Here is a 16,331-nt window from a genome sequence, read left to right as displayed (position 1 = left end):
CCTTGGCATGTGTGTGAGAGGAATAAGCAGTGTCCTCCAATCTGCAGTTCAGTTTTGGAAAGTAGCATGTAAAAATGAAATGATACCCTTGGACAGGGAAAGAGCAAAAAGGAGCTAGACTGTTGTCAGGTGCTGGCACCTATCTCGGCGAGACTGTGATTCTGCCCCTGCTCCGAAGACGTTCATGTACCCTATGCACTACCTGCCTACATAAATGTAAAAAAGTATAAATGATGCTTGGAGAATGGACTGAAGTTAGAACCTTGATTATGTGAAGAGATTGTTCTAGGAAAGATTTGCTTCCCTACTGTTTACTTATAAAGAAATGTTATAGTCTATCTTGAACATGGAGATTTGGGAATTAGGTCTAGCAGACATTTTTGAAGTGTCACAGGCCCTCTCTTTGTGTGTTGCAGATTTTTGTCCTCCTCATCCTGTTCTCAGCGGGCCTTGCCATTGGACACACTTACTGGGAGCAGCAGATTGGTAACTCTTCTTGGTACCTCTATGACGGAGAAGACTACAGCCCTTCTTACCGTGGCTTTCTTAATTTTTGGGGATATATCATTGTTCTGAATGCCATGGTTCCCATTTCCCTGTATGTGAGGTAGGTAAATACCTTAGCCTTTAAATAGCTGACTTGGTGACAGGGTTGAATTACTGATCTTCAGAATTAATGGTGAATGAACTTAATTCTCCAATGGTGGTAACAAACAGAGCTTCATGTTGGGTAGGAAAGCATGTTAATTCCCCCTTTAATTAATCCCCTGTAATTCTGTTTTACTGAAAAGATGTTGAACTTGCTCACCCTCTCTACTGGAATTTTAGAAGAAAGTGAGCTATGCTGTATTATTTTTTGTTTAAAATCATGATCCTAGACTCAGAATTTATGGATATCAAGCTCTTCTTACAATAATGAGCATATTTGTTTTATACTTTGAATAAGGAAAAATTGTTTCCCAAGCAATGATGTCTGAGAAAATTGCAGGATTTATCCTGTCAGTATTTAACTTGTGTAATTCTACAGTCTGTTTAACAAAATGCATAGAAGAAACTACTTTTAAAATAAAATTAAAATGAAAAAATAGTCCCAATTTTTAGCTCAAAAGAGAGTCCTTTCTTACTGCCCTTGCTTTTGGCAAACCTGTCTATAACATAGGTCCAGCCTTCCACCCACTGTTGTCCAAATTGTACTTAAAATGCTATTCCCAAGTGGGATTTGTTTTTGTTACAGTAGTAGCACCATCATTACTTTTGCACTGATAAAGCAGTTGGGGTCTTTCACCAGTTACCGCAGTATTGAGCTGTGTAGTTTGAGTCACTAGTTTGGCCTGTCAAGGGGTCAGGGTACTTCTGTAAGGTGATGGTAAATGTTACATCTTAAGCCTCTGGGCTATGTAAGTAATTCAAATCCCTGAAAATATAGTCAGAGCTCCCTGGATCTGATACGGTGTGATTATTTTGAAATGTGAGATGATGATGGAAGTAAGAACTTTGTTCTATTTCATTTAGTGTCGAAGTGATTCGTTTGGGACAAAGCTATTTTATAGACTGGGACCTGCAAATGTATTACCCTGAAAAGGATACAGCTGCAAAGGCCAGAACCACCAAACTAAATGAACAGCTTGGACAAATCCACTACATATTCTCTGATAAGACAGGAACACTTACTCAGAACGTCATGACATTTAAAAAATGTTGCATTAATGGCCAAAGATACGGTAAGTCTATGCCATTACGGCTGCACCCCATAATAAAAACCAGTTTTCAATTTCAATAGCAAATGCCAAGTTCTGCTGCTTCCAGAAGCATGCTTTATTGAGTGAACTGGCACTGGGATTCCCAGTGGGCCATGTGAAGCCTTTCTCTTCAGGGGGATATCAACAGCAGTTGAGGGTAGTGGAAGTTTTTCCTGGTTCTGCTTTCCTGGAGAAGGGAAGAGACAGAGACTGACCCCCTTATGATGTCCCAGGTTAAGTATGAGGCTCAGGGGTGAAGTCCCTGGCCGGGATGGGCACTAGAACAGAAACGCCGCCCACGTGAGTTCCAGTTTGTAACGGGAACATATGCCGAAACCTTGGAAGTTACTGTGTAGCGTAGCTGGCAGCCTCTGACCCGGTTTTCGTCTTTAGCCTGTAAAAATGAGTAGAAATTGTAACGCCTGTTCAGGAGGGGAGTATATGTGAAATGAGATATGTACAAGTCTTTTTAGTTTCAGCTCAACTTCCACAATTTAGCCCTGGAAATGAATAAAGATCCAGTAAATCGAAGTTCTGGAGGGCTTTGCACTGTTTGCTCCTTTATAAAGGACCTGACTGGAAACCTTCCAGGAAAAAACTCAGAAATGAGTAATTTACAGAATGCTTTACTTTTGGTAGAAACACTCCTGGGCCAAAATTGATTTAGAAACAAGAAAGAAAGTGTAATGGGAGCAGGTTTTTGTTTTGTTGTTAGTTCTATTTCCAAACTTGTTTGGAATATTTAAAATACACAGTGAACATACTCCAAAACTGAACTATAGTTTGATCAGTTCAAACAAGGAACACAGTGTGGCAATGACACGTGTTTTTTAAACATCCTACCTCTAAAGACAGAGGTGGAACTTCTGACAGTGCAAATTGCCTTAAACCAACATAGACATTTTATGACAGTTCCACGTCCTTCCTGTAGACAGAGATACCTGACAGGATACGGAGGTACTGTTGTTGTGAATAAATCTGCTTTTTTAATCTGAGATATTCTAGTGTGATTGTTTACTTTGTGAAAGAGTTGTGAAAACTGTTATTCTCTCTTATGCCTCCCAACGGATGGTGCTTGCATTGCAGGAGACTGCAGGGATGGATCAGGGCAGCTGCAAAACCACCCCGAGGTAGGTCACTCTGATCCGGCCCTGAGGTCCCTAGGGTGGGTAGTGAACCCTCCCTTGCCAAAACATGAAGACCTACAGGTAGGCCTGAAGCAATTGCACATGGAATGACTCAGCCTCTCTCTTCTTTTACCAGCAAGTTGATTTTAGCTGGAACACGTATGCAGATGGAAAGCTCTCATTCTATGATCACTACCTGATAGAGCAAATAAAATCTGGAAAGGATCCAGAAATTCGACAGTTCTTTTTTCTACTTGCCATTTGTCACACTGTCATGGTTGATGTTTCTGATGGTGAGTATTTTTCCTGTGTTAGGGGGAACAACAGTTCAGCTCCAGTTGCGCATTGGAGAGGTCAAAAACTAATGTCTGTCACGTAGGTGGGAGGGAATGTTAGGCTGTTCTTTTAAATTAAACAACAGCAAGACGCAGTGGCATTCCTTGTGCTGAATTTATCTACCTCTTTATGATAGGGGGACTCTCTTTACGACAGTCACCATTTTGGTAAATATGCATCTTAAATAACAGCAGACTTAGAAAGGTAGTGGAGCTGTCTATACAGAGGTTTTGTTTTCTGGTTGTTGAACTTCTCTCTAAGCAGATCCATATTTAAAGTCTCAAAAGCATAAACCCCACATAAAATGAAGATGACACGAGCATAATCTCTTGATTCCACATACACTTCTGCAAGTACAGATACTTTTGGAGACCTGTTGTTTTCAGTGTGGCGAAAACAAATGTTTTCAGCGTGAGAGTTTCATGCACTTATTCCTTGAAGTACAGCTCCATAGGCATACATGAATTTGGGTATGTCTAGTCTAAGAATATCTGCAACAAATAACAAAACTGAATAATGAAAATATGACAGAAAATAAATGTAAAGGTGAGTGGCTATGGGAGAACTGGTGAATGTGGAAAGTAAGGATGAAAGATTTAGTTAAAACATACTTGACACAAGAGAAGACAGCTATTGTTTTAGGAATTTCTTTAACTGTCTTTTTGTGAGATCTCTGTGAAGCCAGCATTTCCTGTCCTTTCTTGCTATTTCTACAAATGGTTTTTGGTTTTGTTTCCGCTACGTTATGTTTGTGTCTGTGGCCAAGGATTTGTGTTTTTGAGCTTCCTTTGAAAATGCTTAAATGAAAGGATTGAGAAGTTAAGATACTCAAATTATACTTACTTTGGGGCAGAGAAGTTACAGGTACATGGAGGGAAGAGGTTCAGTGACTTCTCCCGTTTGGAAAGTATTCATAATAGGAAATGGGGAGTTCCTTGTTCCTGTGCTCTGTTTGCACTGCTCTCAGTTTTAGACCCAACCTCAGAAATGGAAAGGGTGCAGCCCTGCATGTGCGGCTCTCAATTCCTTTAAGGAGTGGATGAGAAGTCTTTGCTGCGGTGTTTGAGTGCTGCCCTGTGATGCTCAAGTATACCCTGGCTTTCTTTTCTTTTCACTGTTGCACTGATACAGGTCAGCTCAATTATCAAGCGGCCTCCCCAGATGAAGGGGCCTTGGTCACAGCAGCCAGAAACTTTGGCTATGTTTTTCTTTCACGAACACAGAATACCATCACTATAAGCGAGATGGGGATTGAAAGAACTTACGATGTCCTTGCTATCTTGGATTTCAACAGTGACAGGAAACGAATGTCTGTCATTGGTAAGTTGATTACAACCAACCTTTAATTTATAAGACCTCTTACAAAAAAGTTTGGAGACTAGAAATTGTGCATTGCAGTCGTATGGTGTTTGACTCCTATAATTCTAACGTGCTCACCTTGCCATTCAAAGACCAAAGACAACTAAATGTTAGTGATAGGCTTGTATAGCTCCTTAGCAGAGGTAAAAATTGGGAGCAATGTGTTATGAGGAACCAAGGGCAATGCATATTTTGTAGGTGAAAAAGTAAATGCAAGGGAAGCTGTCTGACGTCAAGAAGTTCTGCTGTGTGACATGGTCCTATAATAGATTTTAATCTGCAAAGCTCTGGATAGCAAAAGAGAAGCTTTGTAATTAGTTGCAAATGTGTTTACTAGACTGTCTTGATGTTCAAGCATGGTCTCTGCTGAAGACAATCTTAGGTCGCCTTAGAAGAAGCGTGAAGAAAAGTTACAAAGATGATTTACTCCCCTTTCCCCCAGAGAACAAATTGGTTGTATGTGATGTTTCTTCTAGCTACAGCTATAGGAACTAGGTTTGCAGGCTAAGGTATAAATAGCTTTTTAGTTTTGATTTTAATTACCTTTAAAGAAATAAACCTTGAATCAGTTAGAGACCTAAATTTTTTCATTATTTTATTGTGCATCATCTCTGTGGTGTATGTCTCTGCCCAGCTCCTATGCGCAAGTGAGATGTTACTATTACATGAAACGTCATCAAAAGCGTAATTCTTGGGAGTTCAAGTGTCTTGTCCCCTCTGGAAAGGGAAGAAGAGGGTGCATAGCTGAACTATGTTAAGAGATGATGTACTGGAAAGAAACATGATCTTGTAGTTTTGGTAGTTAACAGCAGTAGACCTGTTCTAATCTGAAAAATTAATCTAATCTGAAACAATTCCTCTGTCTGGATTACTCTAACGTTTTGTCCCACCTCTCGTATTTTACTCTACAGTAAGAGAATCTGAGGGAAATATCAGGCTATATTGTAAAGGAGCCGACACAGTAATTTATGAACGCTTGCATCCAAGAAATCTGAAGAGAGAAGCTACAGAAGAAGCGCTGGATGTATGTTTGCAATTTATATGCTGTTTTCACAATAATGTTTTAAGTTCATTTCTGCCCATAATCTCATTTTATTAATTTCCTTTTTCTAAGCTATTAGGACAAATGCAGACCTATAATTGATAGCTGTCAATATTCCGGGTCACTAAACTTTGTTTTGTTTTTCACTTCTCTGTTTAGTCTTTCAATTCAGACTGCCTCATCATCTATAATTTAAGTTTTAGCTTTTTGAAATGCCAAGGATTAATTGCTCAGTCAGATTTGTTTTATCAGACTCATGACTAATGCTTATTATCTTAACTTTGATGTTTGGTTTCAAAATGAAGAATTTTATCTTGTGGATGTGTGGTTTTTTGTTATTTTTCAGATTTTTGCAAATGAGACTCTTAGAACACTCTGTCTCTGCTATAAAGACATTAGTCATGATGAATTTGAAGCATGGAATAAAAAGTTCATGGTGGCCAGTGCAGCTATAACTAACCGTGATGAAGCTCTGGATAAAGTATATGAGGAAATAGAAAAGAACTTGATTGTAAGTAGAACTTTAAATTTTTAGTGTACGTTTTTTCTTACGTAAGCAGAAACAGATCTTTTTGAAAATAGATTATTCTTGCTTTTGTCTAAGGTCTTTTGAGTATTTTATTGGCCAAGTCAAATTCTAGAGAGCTTAACAGAATGAAAGAAAATATGATATTTTCAGCTGATTTTCTTCTTTTTTTTTTTTTCCATCTCATGCTCTTCTCTGTTGTTCTTTAATGTACAGGTTCATTTCCAGTTTACACCAGTAGTTGCATTATAAACATGTTTTTAAAAAACAAACAAACAAACCCCCAAACTTGTTACAAAATTCTTCAGGCCTGGAGTAATTTTAGTAAGCATTTCTACTCTGTGATTCAGCTTTCCTGTGTCAGAGGGTTTGTTTAGTTTCTTTTGAAGACTGAATATAGTGTCATGTGTGACAGAAGAGTGAACAGACCAAACAGTGTGATCCAAAGTAGCAGGTCCTATAAGCAGCATGAACTAAGCTGTAAGTTATATTTTGATAAGCAAAACCTGTAAAACCACATACTAGTATTTGGGAATAGAAGTCGACTTTAACTGCATTCAGATTAAAGGTTTTCTGTGTAGAAACCCATTGCTCTGAACCGTATCCTGTTTAGGTGCCTGCTCTATGATCTTTAGAGAATTTTGGTCAAAATTTGAGAATATTTTGCTGCTTCTGAAGAAATGCCTTATATTAAACTTAGACTGGTTAGTTGTATTTTTGAAGGTCACCGTAAATTGATTTCTGAACTCCTAGCTGATAATTATACTTATTAACCGTTTAATCTCAAAATTATTCAGATCAGATCTCACTTATTATCACAGCATTTCAACACTGTCATTTCTGGACATTTTAAACTTGCTAATTTAAGATTCTGGAATGCAACCTGCATGGAAACTTCTGAGCAAACAATTCAAAAAGCAGTAACCGTAAATAGGATTTGCGTCCTACTCAAACTGCAGAGAAACTGCTTATATCAGATACAGTTCTTTTGCTCTGCTTACTAGTGTTGTCTCTGGGTGAATTTTTTTTATCTGCAGTCATAATCCTGGTGTGTAAACCATGCAGTTTGAGTATGCTAGATAGCGTTCCTCTCATTTCTGTTTTGCATCACTGGGTTAAGGTTTCTAAATAATACGGTTTCAAGACTTGCCTATTTTTTTTTAATGGAGAATACTTCTTGTGGGTTTGTGAATTGGAAAATTGACTACAATTAAAGTGGTTTTCAGGAAAATTTTGTGTGTAATTGGGAAAGCTTACTTTCAGATGAAAATTATTTTGATCATTAGTATTATACTGCAAACTATTGAAAACTGAGTCATCCAGTTTATTACACTTTCTGCTCTGATATGGAATGGCTTTATTCTCTTCTATATCTGAAATCAGTTTTGTATGCGTTTCTTTTACTAAATACTTGTGTTTCATCTAACTCCCAGCTCCTTGGTGCAACAGCTATTGAAGACAAACTACAGGATGGAGTTCCAGAAACAATATCCAAACTTTCCAAAGCAGGCATTAAAATCTGGGTGCTTACTGGTGACAAAAAAGGTGGGTTTACTTACAGCCAAAGAGCTAGCAAAAGCTGGATAATAGCTAGAAGATAAACTGAGACAAATATAAACTAGAAATGAAGCACATGTTTCTAGAAAAGCTTAGTATGAAAGTCATTTAAATGAAAACTGGAGGAATTTCTACAAGATGTGCAGTATTTCATGTCAGCTGTTCCCAATACAGAGTTTACTAGATGGATTTCCGTGTAATTTGTGTTCCTTCAGCATATTAGCCTAGATGACTGATTTTGTGACTGTTTTCTGTAGGGAAATACCCAGCTACTGCTTTTCCCAGCGCAAAGTAAATGCAGGACAATTTGCTTTTAACCACCAGGCCTGCCTGGCTCTGCAGGTAGGAACGCCTCCTTGGAAGACGTTGGTGAAGCCAGTTGTGTTTTCATACGTCAGTCCTCCATTACGTGCCCTCTGTGTTGTCATGGGTCTGAAACCTCACTGACTCATATCATAAATGTAAATATTGTCCTTTTAAGCTGCAGTTCAAAGCACAAAATCTCTTTAAAGATGACAAGAAGTGCTGTATTGCATTAACACTTCCTTGAAGTGTTTATGTTTGTTCAGAGTTGTACGAGCCATAATTAACCTTCATACGTCTTTTGATTACAAAGATTTTTTTGCGGTCTCATTGACTCACTGTCTTAGCCTCTCCTGCTTGTCCCAACTGTTGCAGTCTCATCAGAGTTCTGCCTCAGAGTAATCCCTTTCCTTTTTTCCTAACTTTCCAGTCTGCATTTGACTCTTAACTTGGGTTTGGGATGTCAGTGAGAACCTGATGAAGTTATTTCTTCAGTCTGTCTTTCAGCATCCCAACTATTCCAGCCTGAAGCGGCTGTGACCATCCTGTTTCACTAATACAGCATAGTACAGCATAGTGTATAGTGCAGTGCATTCAGAATATCTTGTGGCAGTGCAGTCCACCTGTAATATACTGGTCCATAGTGTCGCACGGGAAAAATAATTTCGTGTTGTTGACTTTAAACCCATCGCCCACTGGATCTTCATTGCCACGTAGTTCTTGTTCTGTGAGAAATAATTAACAAGCACTTCCCCAACTTCTCTGTGCCATACATGATTTTTATATTTACACTGCATGGAAATGAAAGTGAATTTTTCATACTTAAACACAAGTTTAAAATATACTTAAGAGGACTTGAGGCACTTCTAGCTGCTCCCAACAGTAACTCATTACAGAACTTTAGATATTTTCCTCTTTTTATTTTTATTTTTTAAACTGTAGAAACTGCTGAAAATATTGGATTCTCTTGTGAACTCTTAACAGATGAAACAACAATCTGCTACGGAGAAGATATCAGGCAAGTGAAAAGCACACAGGATTTCTTGTGTGGGAGTTAAAAATGTTTAATTTTCAAAATCATCCTGGTAGTAACATTGGCTTCTCCTGCAGTGATTCTTCACTGAACTGAACAGCATTTGGTGGCTGTTGTTCAGTTGTACATTGTCTGTTCCTCTGGATTTTTCCAGAATTGCAATTTTACAAGGCAGCATCTTCATTGTGGGTAAAGATGGTGATGTAATATTTGGGGGAAGCACTCTTGACGTTAAATATTAAGCTTGTGCTGTAGTTCAAATAAGTAAGATTCAGCCCTGTGCCCTCTAGAGTAGAACCATGGTCCAAATTCTGTGAAAATGTATAGAGATTTCATTCCAGAATACTCCCAAGAGCCCTTCTGGAGTGGGCTGAGTAGGTCTCTCCCTAGTCCAAATCTTGAGTAGCTCAGTACGTAGAGCAGCCCAGAGAGTGCTGCTGTAGGACTCATAGACAAATCTGTGCCAGGTTTTGCTCTCGTAGCCTGCCCCAGAATTCCAGTATTACCCCAGCTGGTCTTTCACCCGATCCCACACTCCTGTACACAGCAGGGACCCATGCTATAAAAACGTAAACATGATGTGTTGCAACGTATCCAGAGGTTAGTGATGAAGAGTTTGTCAAAATGCTCAGGAAGGGCTACATGGGGTTGGGAGAAGAACTAGAACCTTGTAACAGTGTGTCACAACTATTCCTGACCCATTTTTTAGTAATGGCAAGTGTCTGAACTTTTCCTCATTTGAAAAACAGCAAAGGTATTCATTTAACGTGATTCTCTCTTTGCTGTTGCTCCAGCACTACCTAGAGCATCACGTAATAAATAGCAAAAAGTTCTTGTAGCGTATGTTGCATTTCTTTCTTAAAGATTTCCAGTCTGGGACTGATCTAGCTTAGTTTAAAGTTTATCCTTGAATTTTCTGTAATAGTGTCTGCTTCTCTTTCCAGTGCTCTCCTTCAAACAAGGCTGGAAAACCAGAGGAACAGAGCTGAATCAAGTACACATTCCTCTCTACGAATGAATGAACCATTCTTTCAAAGTGGTAGAGATCGTGCTTTAATAATCACTGGCTCCTGGCTGGTATGTGCAAAAGAGGTTCTCCTGTGTGTTTGAGAATTTGGGGCCAGGAGTACCAGCGTGTCAGTGTCCTCTGTTGAGGACTCTGTTGACTTGTCTGCTTTGCCAGACCAGTCAGTGAAAGTCCTTTGGCCCTTGTGCCGCCAGCTGAACATCTTTGATATTTATGCTCAGAAATATTTTTAGTGTTGAAGATTTGAGAGAAAAAGTGCTCTATAAAATAAGGAATGTCTTGGGCCTTTTGAATCACCTTGGTAGCTGCCATTGAAGTGAAAGCAGGTGTTTTGGTTTTGTTAATCTCACCAATACATTTTATCCATTGTTTCCAGTGTTCTTTGTCGCTCCTCTGCATGAGCGTATTTTGAAAATGCTGTAAAGGGGACATAATGAAGTTTAATGTGTTCTCTGTGTGTTAAGGCAATCCTTAAAGTGCTATTTGAAACACAGCTTATTTCTGTCTCGGGTTACACAGAATGAAATCCTGCTAGAGAAGAAAAAGAAGAAAAAGAAACTTAAATTGAAATTCCCCAGAACAGCAGAAGAAAAACAAAAGCAAATTGAGATTAGAAGAAGGGCTGAAGCTAACAAAGAACAGCAGCAAAAGAACTTTGTAGATTTGGCATGCGAATGCAGGGCTGTGATCTGCTGTCGAGTGACTCCAAAGCAGAAAGCCATGGTGGTCGAGCTTGTGAAGAAATACAAGAAAGCCATTACTCTGGCTATTGGAGACGGTGCCAATGATGTAAACATGATTAAAAGTAAGCGAGCTGTAAAGTTTGTTTTGTTAGGAAACATCTCTGCTGGGAGTTCTTGCACAGTCTTTTCACTATTAAGGTGTTAAGAAGAATCTAGAATTTACTTCATTACCCATGTTAACTTTACTTTGGTGGTTCTTGTTAGCTTCTGTGTCTGCTTTCCCTTTTTGAGGAAACCCTTTATGAAATGGTCGGTGGTTTTTGCTGATATGCTGATATTCTAGCTTTTTCTGTAGATGTTCCCCAAGAAGGCACTTGAATTACATCTCTTGTCATGTTGTGGGTTGCAAAAGTGTACTGTAATAAAAGGCAGAACAAGAACTTTGCTATCCTGTACTCAGAGGCATTAGCCATACTGTACTGCAACTGGTGCTCTTTGAAATGCTTCCTGAAAAGGAAACTGTAAACTGCCTGGCCAGTTCATTCAGGGGTTGCTTGCTCTGTCTGATCACTTAATTCCCTCAGTCAGATTTCCCTTTCTTTCCCTTCCCTTCTCTTGATACCAGCATCCGTTCTGATGGAGTGAGTATTTAGCGAAAGAATACAAATGACTGTGGACTCGTGAGCAATAAATATCAGAGGAAGGGCTTATGCACTGTTGTGTTAAGTCTTTAAAGTAGCCTTTATGCTGTATACAAAAATAAAACAGGGCAGAAGAACCTGCAGTAAAGAACAGGACCGATAGAGTATTTGTCCTCAGTGATGTTGTTCCTCTCCCTTTGTACAATTAGCATCTGGTGTTTGTTTCCTGAACTTAGCTGCCCACGTTGGAGTTGGGATCAGTGGCCAAGAAGGGATGCAAGCTGTCATGTCGAGTGACTACGCTTTCGGGCAATTCCGCTACCTCCAAAGACTGCTGCTGGTCCATGGCCGGTGGTCTTACATAAGGATGTGCAAGTTTCTAAGATTTTTTTTCTACAAAAACTTTGCCTTTACACTAGCCCACATCTGGTATTCATTCTTTAATGGCTTTTCTGCCCAGGTAAGAGACACGCTCGTGTTTAATATGAATAAGCAGATCTTCTTTCTGTCAGTGAGGAATAGCAAAGGCTTAACCTGGGAAGTGATGGGAACCTGAAGTGAACGTGAACAGACTTAAAGGCAATAACTTCTGCAGGAGAATAGGTAATAACTACTAAGCTAGTTAGTTACAAGCTAAGCAGTAGGTTAGGATGCCAGAACGCTTAAAGTCAGTATCATGGTTGTACGGGGAAAAAAAGATTGTTAAACAGTGGTTTAACCTTCCTTTTTTCTCTCAGTCTTTAGCTGTTTGCAAAACACTGTTTTGTTTACCCTCTTCCAAAAGCCTAGAAAGTGAACCAGGTGCCACAAAATCTGGATTGTTTAGCAAATTCAGGATGGTCTCCTCCTAAAGAGAAAAGCTTATGTGCAAAAGCATGTTTCAGGGAGAGGCAAAGAGGTATTTCCCAGCGCTGCAGCTTAAGATATTCCTAGGTGAAGTGAGATGGAGAGATGGTGCATTTATGTATTAGTATGAAACCAACCCTCCCCCCTCCCCCTCCCTTTTTTTAAATCTTGAACTGCTGCTTAAAGTGGCTTGAAGTGTGTTTGTTATAAATGGCAATGTTCAAAGTTCAGTGTTGCAAGGTTGTGGTCACCTGTGCACCACAAGGGCTTTGGGAGATGAAACACACCTCCCGAGGTCTATGCCGAAAGGCTCACACACCTAAATGCATAAACCGCCACCGCGGAGGGTCGCAAACAAGCAGCCCTGCCTGAGGTTAACGGTGTTCAGTGGTTAATGGTGTGTACTTTGATGGAAGTTGTGGATGCCTAGGGCAGAGCAGAAAAGAGTATTAGAAGACACGGGGGAGTTAACACCAAACTTGCATGTGGGATGCCAAGCGCTCATCGCAGTCACCAGTGCGGCTGTAAACTGGACTGACGCTCAGCATGAGATGTCAGTTTTGACAGTATTTCAGGTCAGGTAACGTAGATGGTTTGTAAGGAGTGAGGCAGCTTCATGCAGGTTAGAAATGGTTTTCCCAGGCCTTTGACCTAAGGTGCTGCTTGCCTTTTGGGGAAACGCTGAGACAGGTAATTTAATGCTATTATAGAGTGTGAATTTTCTCAAGAATTAGAAGGAAAAGGTGTAATCAAAAAGAAATAATGAGCAGCTGAGTTTCCTTTTCTTTTTGCAGACAGCATATGAAGACTGGTTCATCACACTGTACAATGTTTTGTATACTAGCCTTCCGGTCCTGCTGGTTGGCTTGCTTGACCAGGTATGTGCTGTGTTGTTAACGAGATGAATGCAAAGGCATCAAGTGTTAAATTACACCGAAACTGATTGCTTTGTTTTACATACAAGGCTTTCTTTTCTTTCTTTTGAAAGTATTCCTCTTGCCTCTTCAGTGGGTGGGGTAACAAAAGACAATAAGCAGAGGGTTATTGAAATAGCCAAAGTTAAGCAGGTCAGAGGTCTTCAGTGTTAACGTTGTTTGTTAAAAATATTTCCAAGTGCCTGCTGTGTTGTGTGAGTGATGTTGTGGAATAGCAACAGGTGACGTTGTTAATGGAGAAGATATTCCTCACTTAGCCTCCTGCACTGAAGATGCAGGGACCGAACAATTTTGAATGACTTTGTATTTGGTAGTACGTCTCGGTGTGCAGCGGTTGTTTTAATTCAATGGGACAAGTGCTTTGGCCTTCTCTGCTTGTTTTTCCAGACAAGGCTTGCCTGCTGGTGGGGCAAATCAATATTTCTGCTTACTTCTGTGATAAAAGCTAAAATAAATTCAGCACCAAATTAAGCTGTCTCCTGAGTATATGTTAGAGACTTAAAATTAGGATATGCATTGATAGCACTAGTATTCTCCTTATTCACAGTGTAGTGAAAAGACTTCTACACAACATATAGCTGTAAAGAGCAACACAGCTGTGGATGTTCTTGTCTTTGCAAATAATGAGTTAAAAACCTAGAAGTTGTGGAAATAGGTCATGCAGTAGCTGCATGAGAAATGTTCTGTGGTCTTGGTCCTTCCTAGTAGCAGGACTTTCCACAGAGTAATGCCTGCTTTTTGAAAAAGGAAAAGAGCTGTTTCCTTTGCGACGTCGGAGTTTCTAACTCTTCAGAGCTCACCCTGAGAACAAGAAAGCTGTGTTGTCGTGGCAGCCCCACCAAGCTCCTGTTCCAGGCCCAAATGTTGCTGAGGGAAAAAACTTGTTCTATGGCCTTTCCTCATTTCTAATTGCAGCAACTTTTTTCCTTTTATTAAGGATGTAAGCGACAGATTGAGTCTTCGGTTCCCTGGACTGTATGTTTTGGGACAGAAAGACTTACTTTTTAACTACAGGAAATTCTTTGTAAGTTTGATTCATGGAATTACAACTTCACTGATAATCTTCTTCATACCGTATGGAGCTTATCTTAAAACTATGGGACAAGATGGAGAAGCACCTTCGGATTATCAGTCATTTGCTGTCACAACAGCATCTTCTCTTATATTCATCGTCAATTTTCAGGCAAGTAAGCTTAGTTTCATGATCTCTGCTCTGAAAACACCTTCTGGTCATGTTTCTAAATACTTCTACTGAAAATGAACAATATGCAGAAAAGCTTTCACATTTTTTGCCTTCTCTCTTCTCTTTCACAACTTTATTTTTCAGTCTGAAGTGTAACTGTGTGAGAGAAGACTTGACCAAGAAGTTGGCAGTCTTCAGAGTAATTGACGTATCTTTGGAATTAATGAATTCATTCAGAGGTGTGGGTTTTTGATTTTTGTTTTCACTTTCAGATTGGTTTGGATACATCTTACTGGACTTTCATTAATGCTTTCTCAGTGTTTGGGAGTATTGCACTTTACTTTGGTATCACATTTGACTTTCACAGCGCTGGAATCCATGTTCTCTTTCCTTCCGCCTTTCAGTTCACAGGTCAGTCATTATTTTTTGCATGTCTTGTTCCTGTCTCAGACAGCTTTGAGCACAACCACTGCCAAATGTTGTGGCAGGAACTGATGCCTGTAAAAGTAAATGGTGGTAAATACTGACTCGCTTCAAAAGAAAGATTTTGTTGATGTTTGGGGCCAGGTTGCTCTACTGCAATAATTCTTTTCTTTCAATGAAAGTGAGCTGGAACTTGACACTGCACAACAGTGGGAGTTTGCAAATGAAAATCAAGTTAAAATTGGTGGGACAGCCTGAAATAAAGGGATCTAATGATCTCGCAGAGTAACTTGGCAACATGTGAAGCACATACCCTAACTGATCAGTGGAAGGTCAAAGCAGGACAGAGCCAAATGTTGTTAGCAGCTCCTTGGGATTTTGCTGCAAGTCCAATGAGGCATGACTAGAGGCCTTTGGCAATTTTTTTCTTAGGAAAACTGAGCTTCCTAATCTTCCTAGTGACAAAGCATTCTTATGTTGCCTGAATCTAAGTATTCCAAAAAGAGATAATAAACCCCCTCAATTTATGTTCCCATTCTTAAGCCAAATGCAACTGAAAAAAGGCAGTTGCCTCTAATATAATATTTGTCTTTGACTTCTAGTAATGTTTTAGAATTGTTTTTAGTAGCTTCCTTGTACTTTAATATAGTACACATTCCAGAAGTATGTAAAGATGTAACTGCTAGTTAGTCTGATAGGAAGTTTCATAAGATTTGGTGTTTGGCTTTCATATTAAGGTATCACTTAGGTTCGAGACCACATACATAGCAATGGTACCAGAAGGAGTTTTTCTTGCTTTTGTATGTTTTAAAGCAGTACCAAAGCCATGCATCTCAGCCAAGCATTTGTCTCACAGCCTCACATAGCCCTTAAAAGAGCTTTAACGTGAATATGACTAAGTCGTAAAGGTAATGGAACTGTTTTGTAAGCTTCTGTCTCCTCATAGTAGATTCTATAAATAAAAGCTGGATGTTGTGATACGCCACAGAATACCTGAGTGTTAGGTCCTCAGGGAAGAAGCTGTGTGGCTTTTAGTATGTTACTTATGTTTTATAGATAGTCTACTCGATCGTATCCTGTGTAAGCTCTTAAACGAATTTCTGCTCTTGTTATTCTTAGGAACTGCGCCGAATGCTCTGAGACAGCCGTACCTTTGGTTGACCATGATTTTATCAGTTGCTATTTGCTTGCTTCCTGCTGTTGCGCTGCGTTTCTTATCAATGACGGTTTGGCCTTCAGAAAGTGATAGGGTAAGTAAAGTCTTACAGTATTTTGGTTAGTTTGGTGTGTATTTACTTACAGGATCTAGTATTAGTTCAAATATTCAGAAACGAATAAGATAAGTGATTGTGCTCTAGGGAAAATTACCCCCAGCCCGTAGAATTCAGCTCCTGTGACCGGGGAGGGTGGCAGCCGCGTTGCTCAAAAGCCAGACTTTTAATTGCATGAGGACTGGTGCCGGGATGTTTTGCCGTCCAAAGTGGAGTGTTACTTTGATGTGTTCTCATTGCCCCGTATCTTCCTTGAGTGCTTGTGTAATGTAGAAGTGTGTGTACAGTCTCATCACACAG

At 39.6% G+C, this 16,331-nt stretch overlaps 1 protein-coding gene across 3 annotated transcripts in view; it reads left to right on the top strand.

Moving 5' to 3' along the window:
- LOC135325012 (phospholipid-transporting ATPase IC-like) overlaps nt 1-16,331 on the top strand; it is a 51,277-nt gene that overhangs the window by 32,967 nt on the left and 1,979 nt on the right. For all 3 annotated transcript variants that reach the window (XM_064502320.1, XM_064502322.1, XM_064502321.1), the window contains 16 exons: nt 417-607; nt 1,513-1,721; nt 2,826-2,869; nt 3,003-3,159; nt 4,334-4,522; nt 5,473-5,585; nt 5,950-6,114; nt 7,563-7,674; nt 8,932-9,007; nt 9,967-10,099; nt 10,569-10,854; nt 11,610-11,833; nt 13,014-13,097; nt 14,092-14,337; nt 14,610-14,748; nt 15,880-16,010. In XM_064502320.1, the coding sequence (XP_064358390.1) occupies nt 417-607; nt 1,513-1,721; nt 2,826-2,869; nt 3,003-3,159; nt 4,334-4,522; nt 5,473-5,585; nt 5,950-6,114; nt 7,563-7,674; nt 8,932-9,007; nt 9,967-10,099; nt 10,569-10,854; nt 11,610-11,833; nt 13,014-13,097; nt 14,092-14,337; nt 14,610-14,748; nt 15,880-16,010 (2,499 nt within the window). The remainder of the gene's footprint in view (nt 1-416; nt 608-1,512; nt 1,722-2,825; nt 2,870-3,002; nt 3,160-4,333; nt 4,523-5,472; nt 5,586-5,949; nt 6,115-7,562; nt 7,675-8,931; nt 9,008-9,966; nt 10,100-10,568; nt 10,855-11,609; nt 11,834-13,013; nt 13,098-14,091; nt 14,338-14,609; nt 14,749-15,879; nt 16,011-16,331) is intronic.

The sequence above is a fragment of the Dromaius novaehollandiae genome, chromosome Z, assembly GCF_036370855.1.
Source record: "Dromaius novaehollandiae isolate bDroNov1 chromosome Z, bDroNov1.hap1, whole genome shotgun sequence".
Taxonomy (NCBI): Eukaryota; Metazoa; Chordata; class Aves; order Casuariiformes; family Dromaiidae; genus Dromaius; species Dromaius novaehollandiae.
The sequence above is the reverse complement of the archived record's forward strand: the minus strand, read 5'-3'. Positions and strand labels throughout refer to the sequence as shown.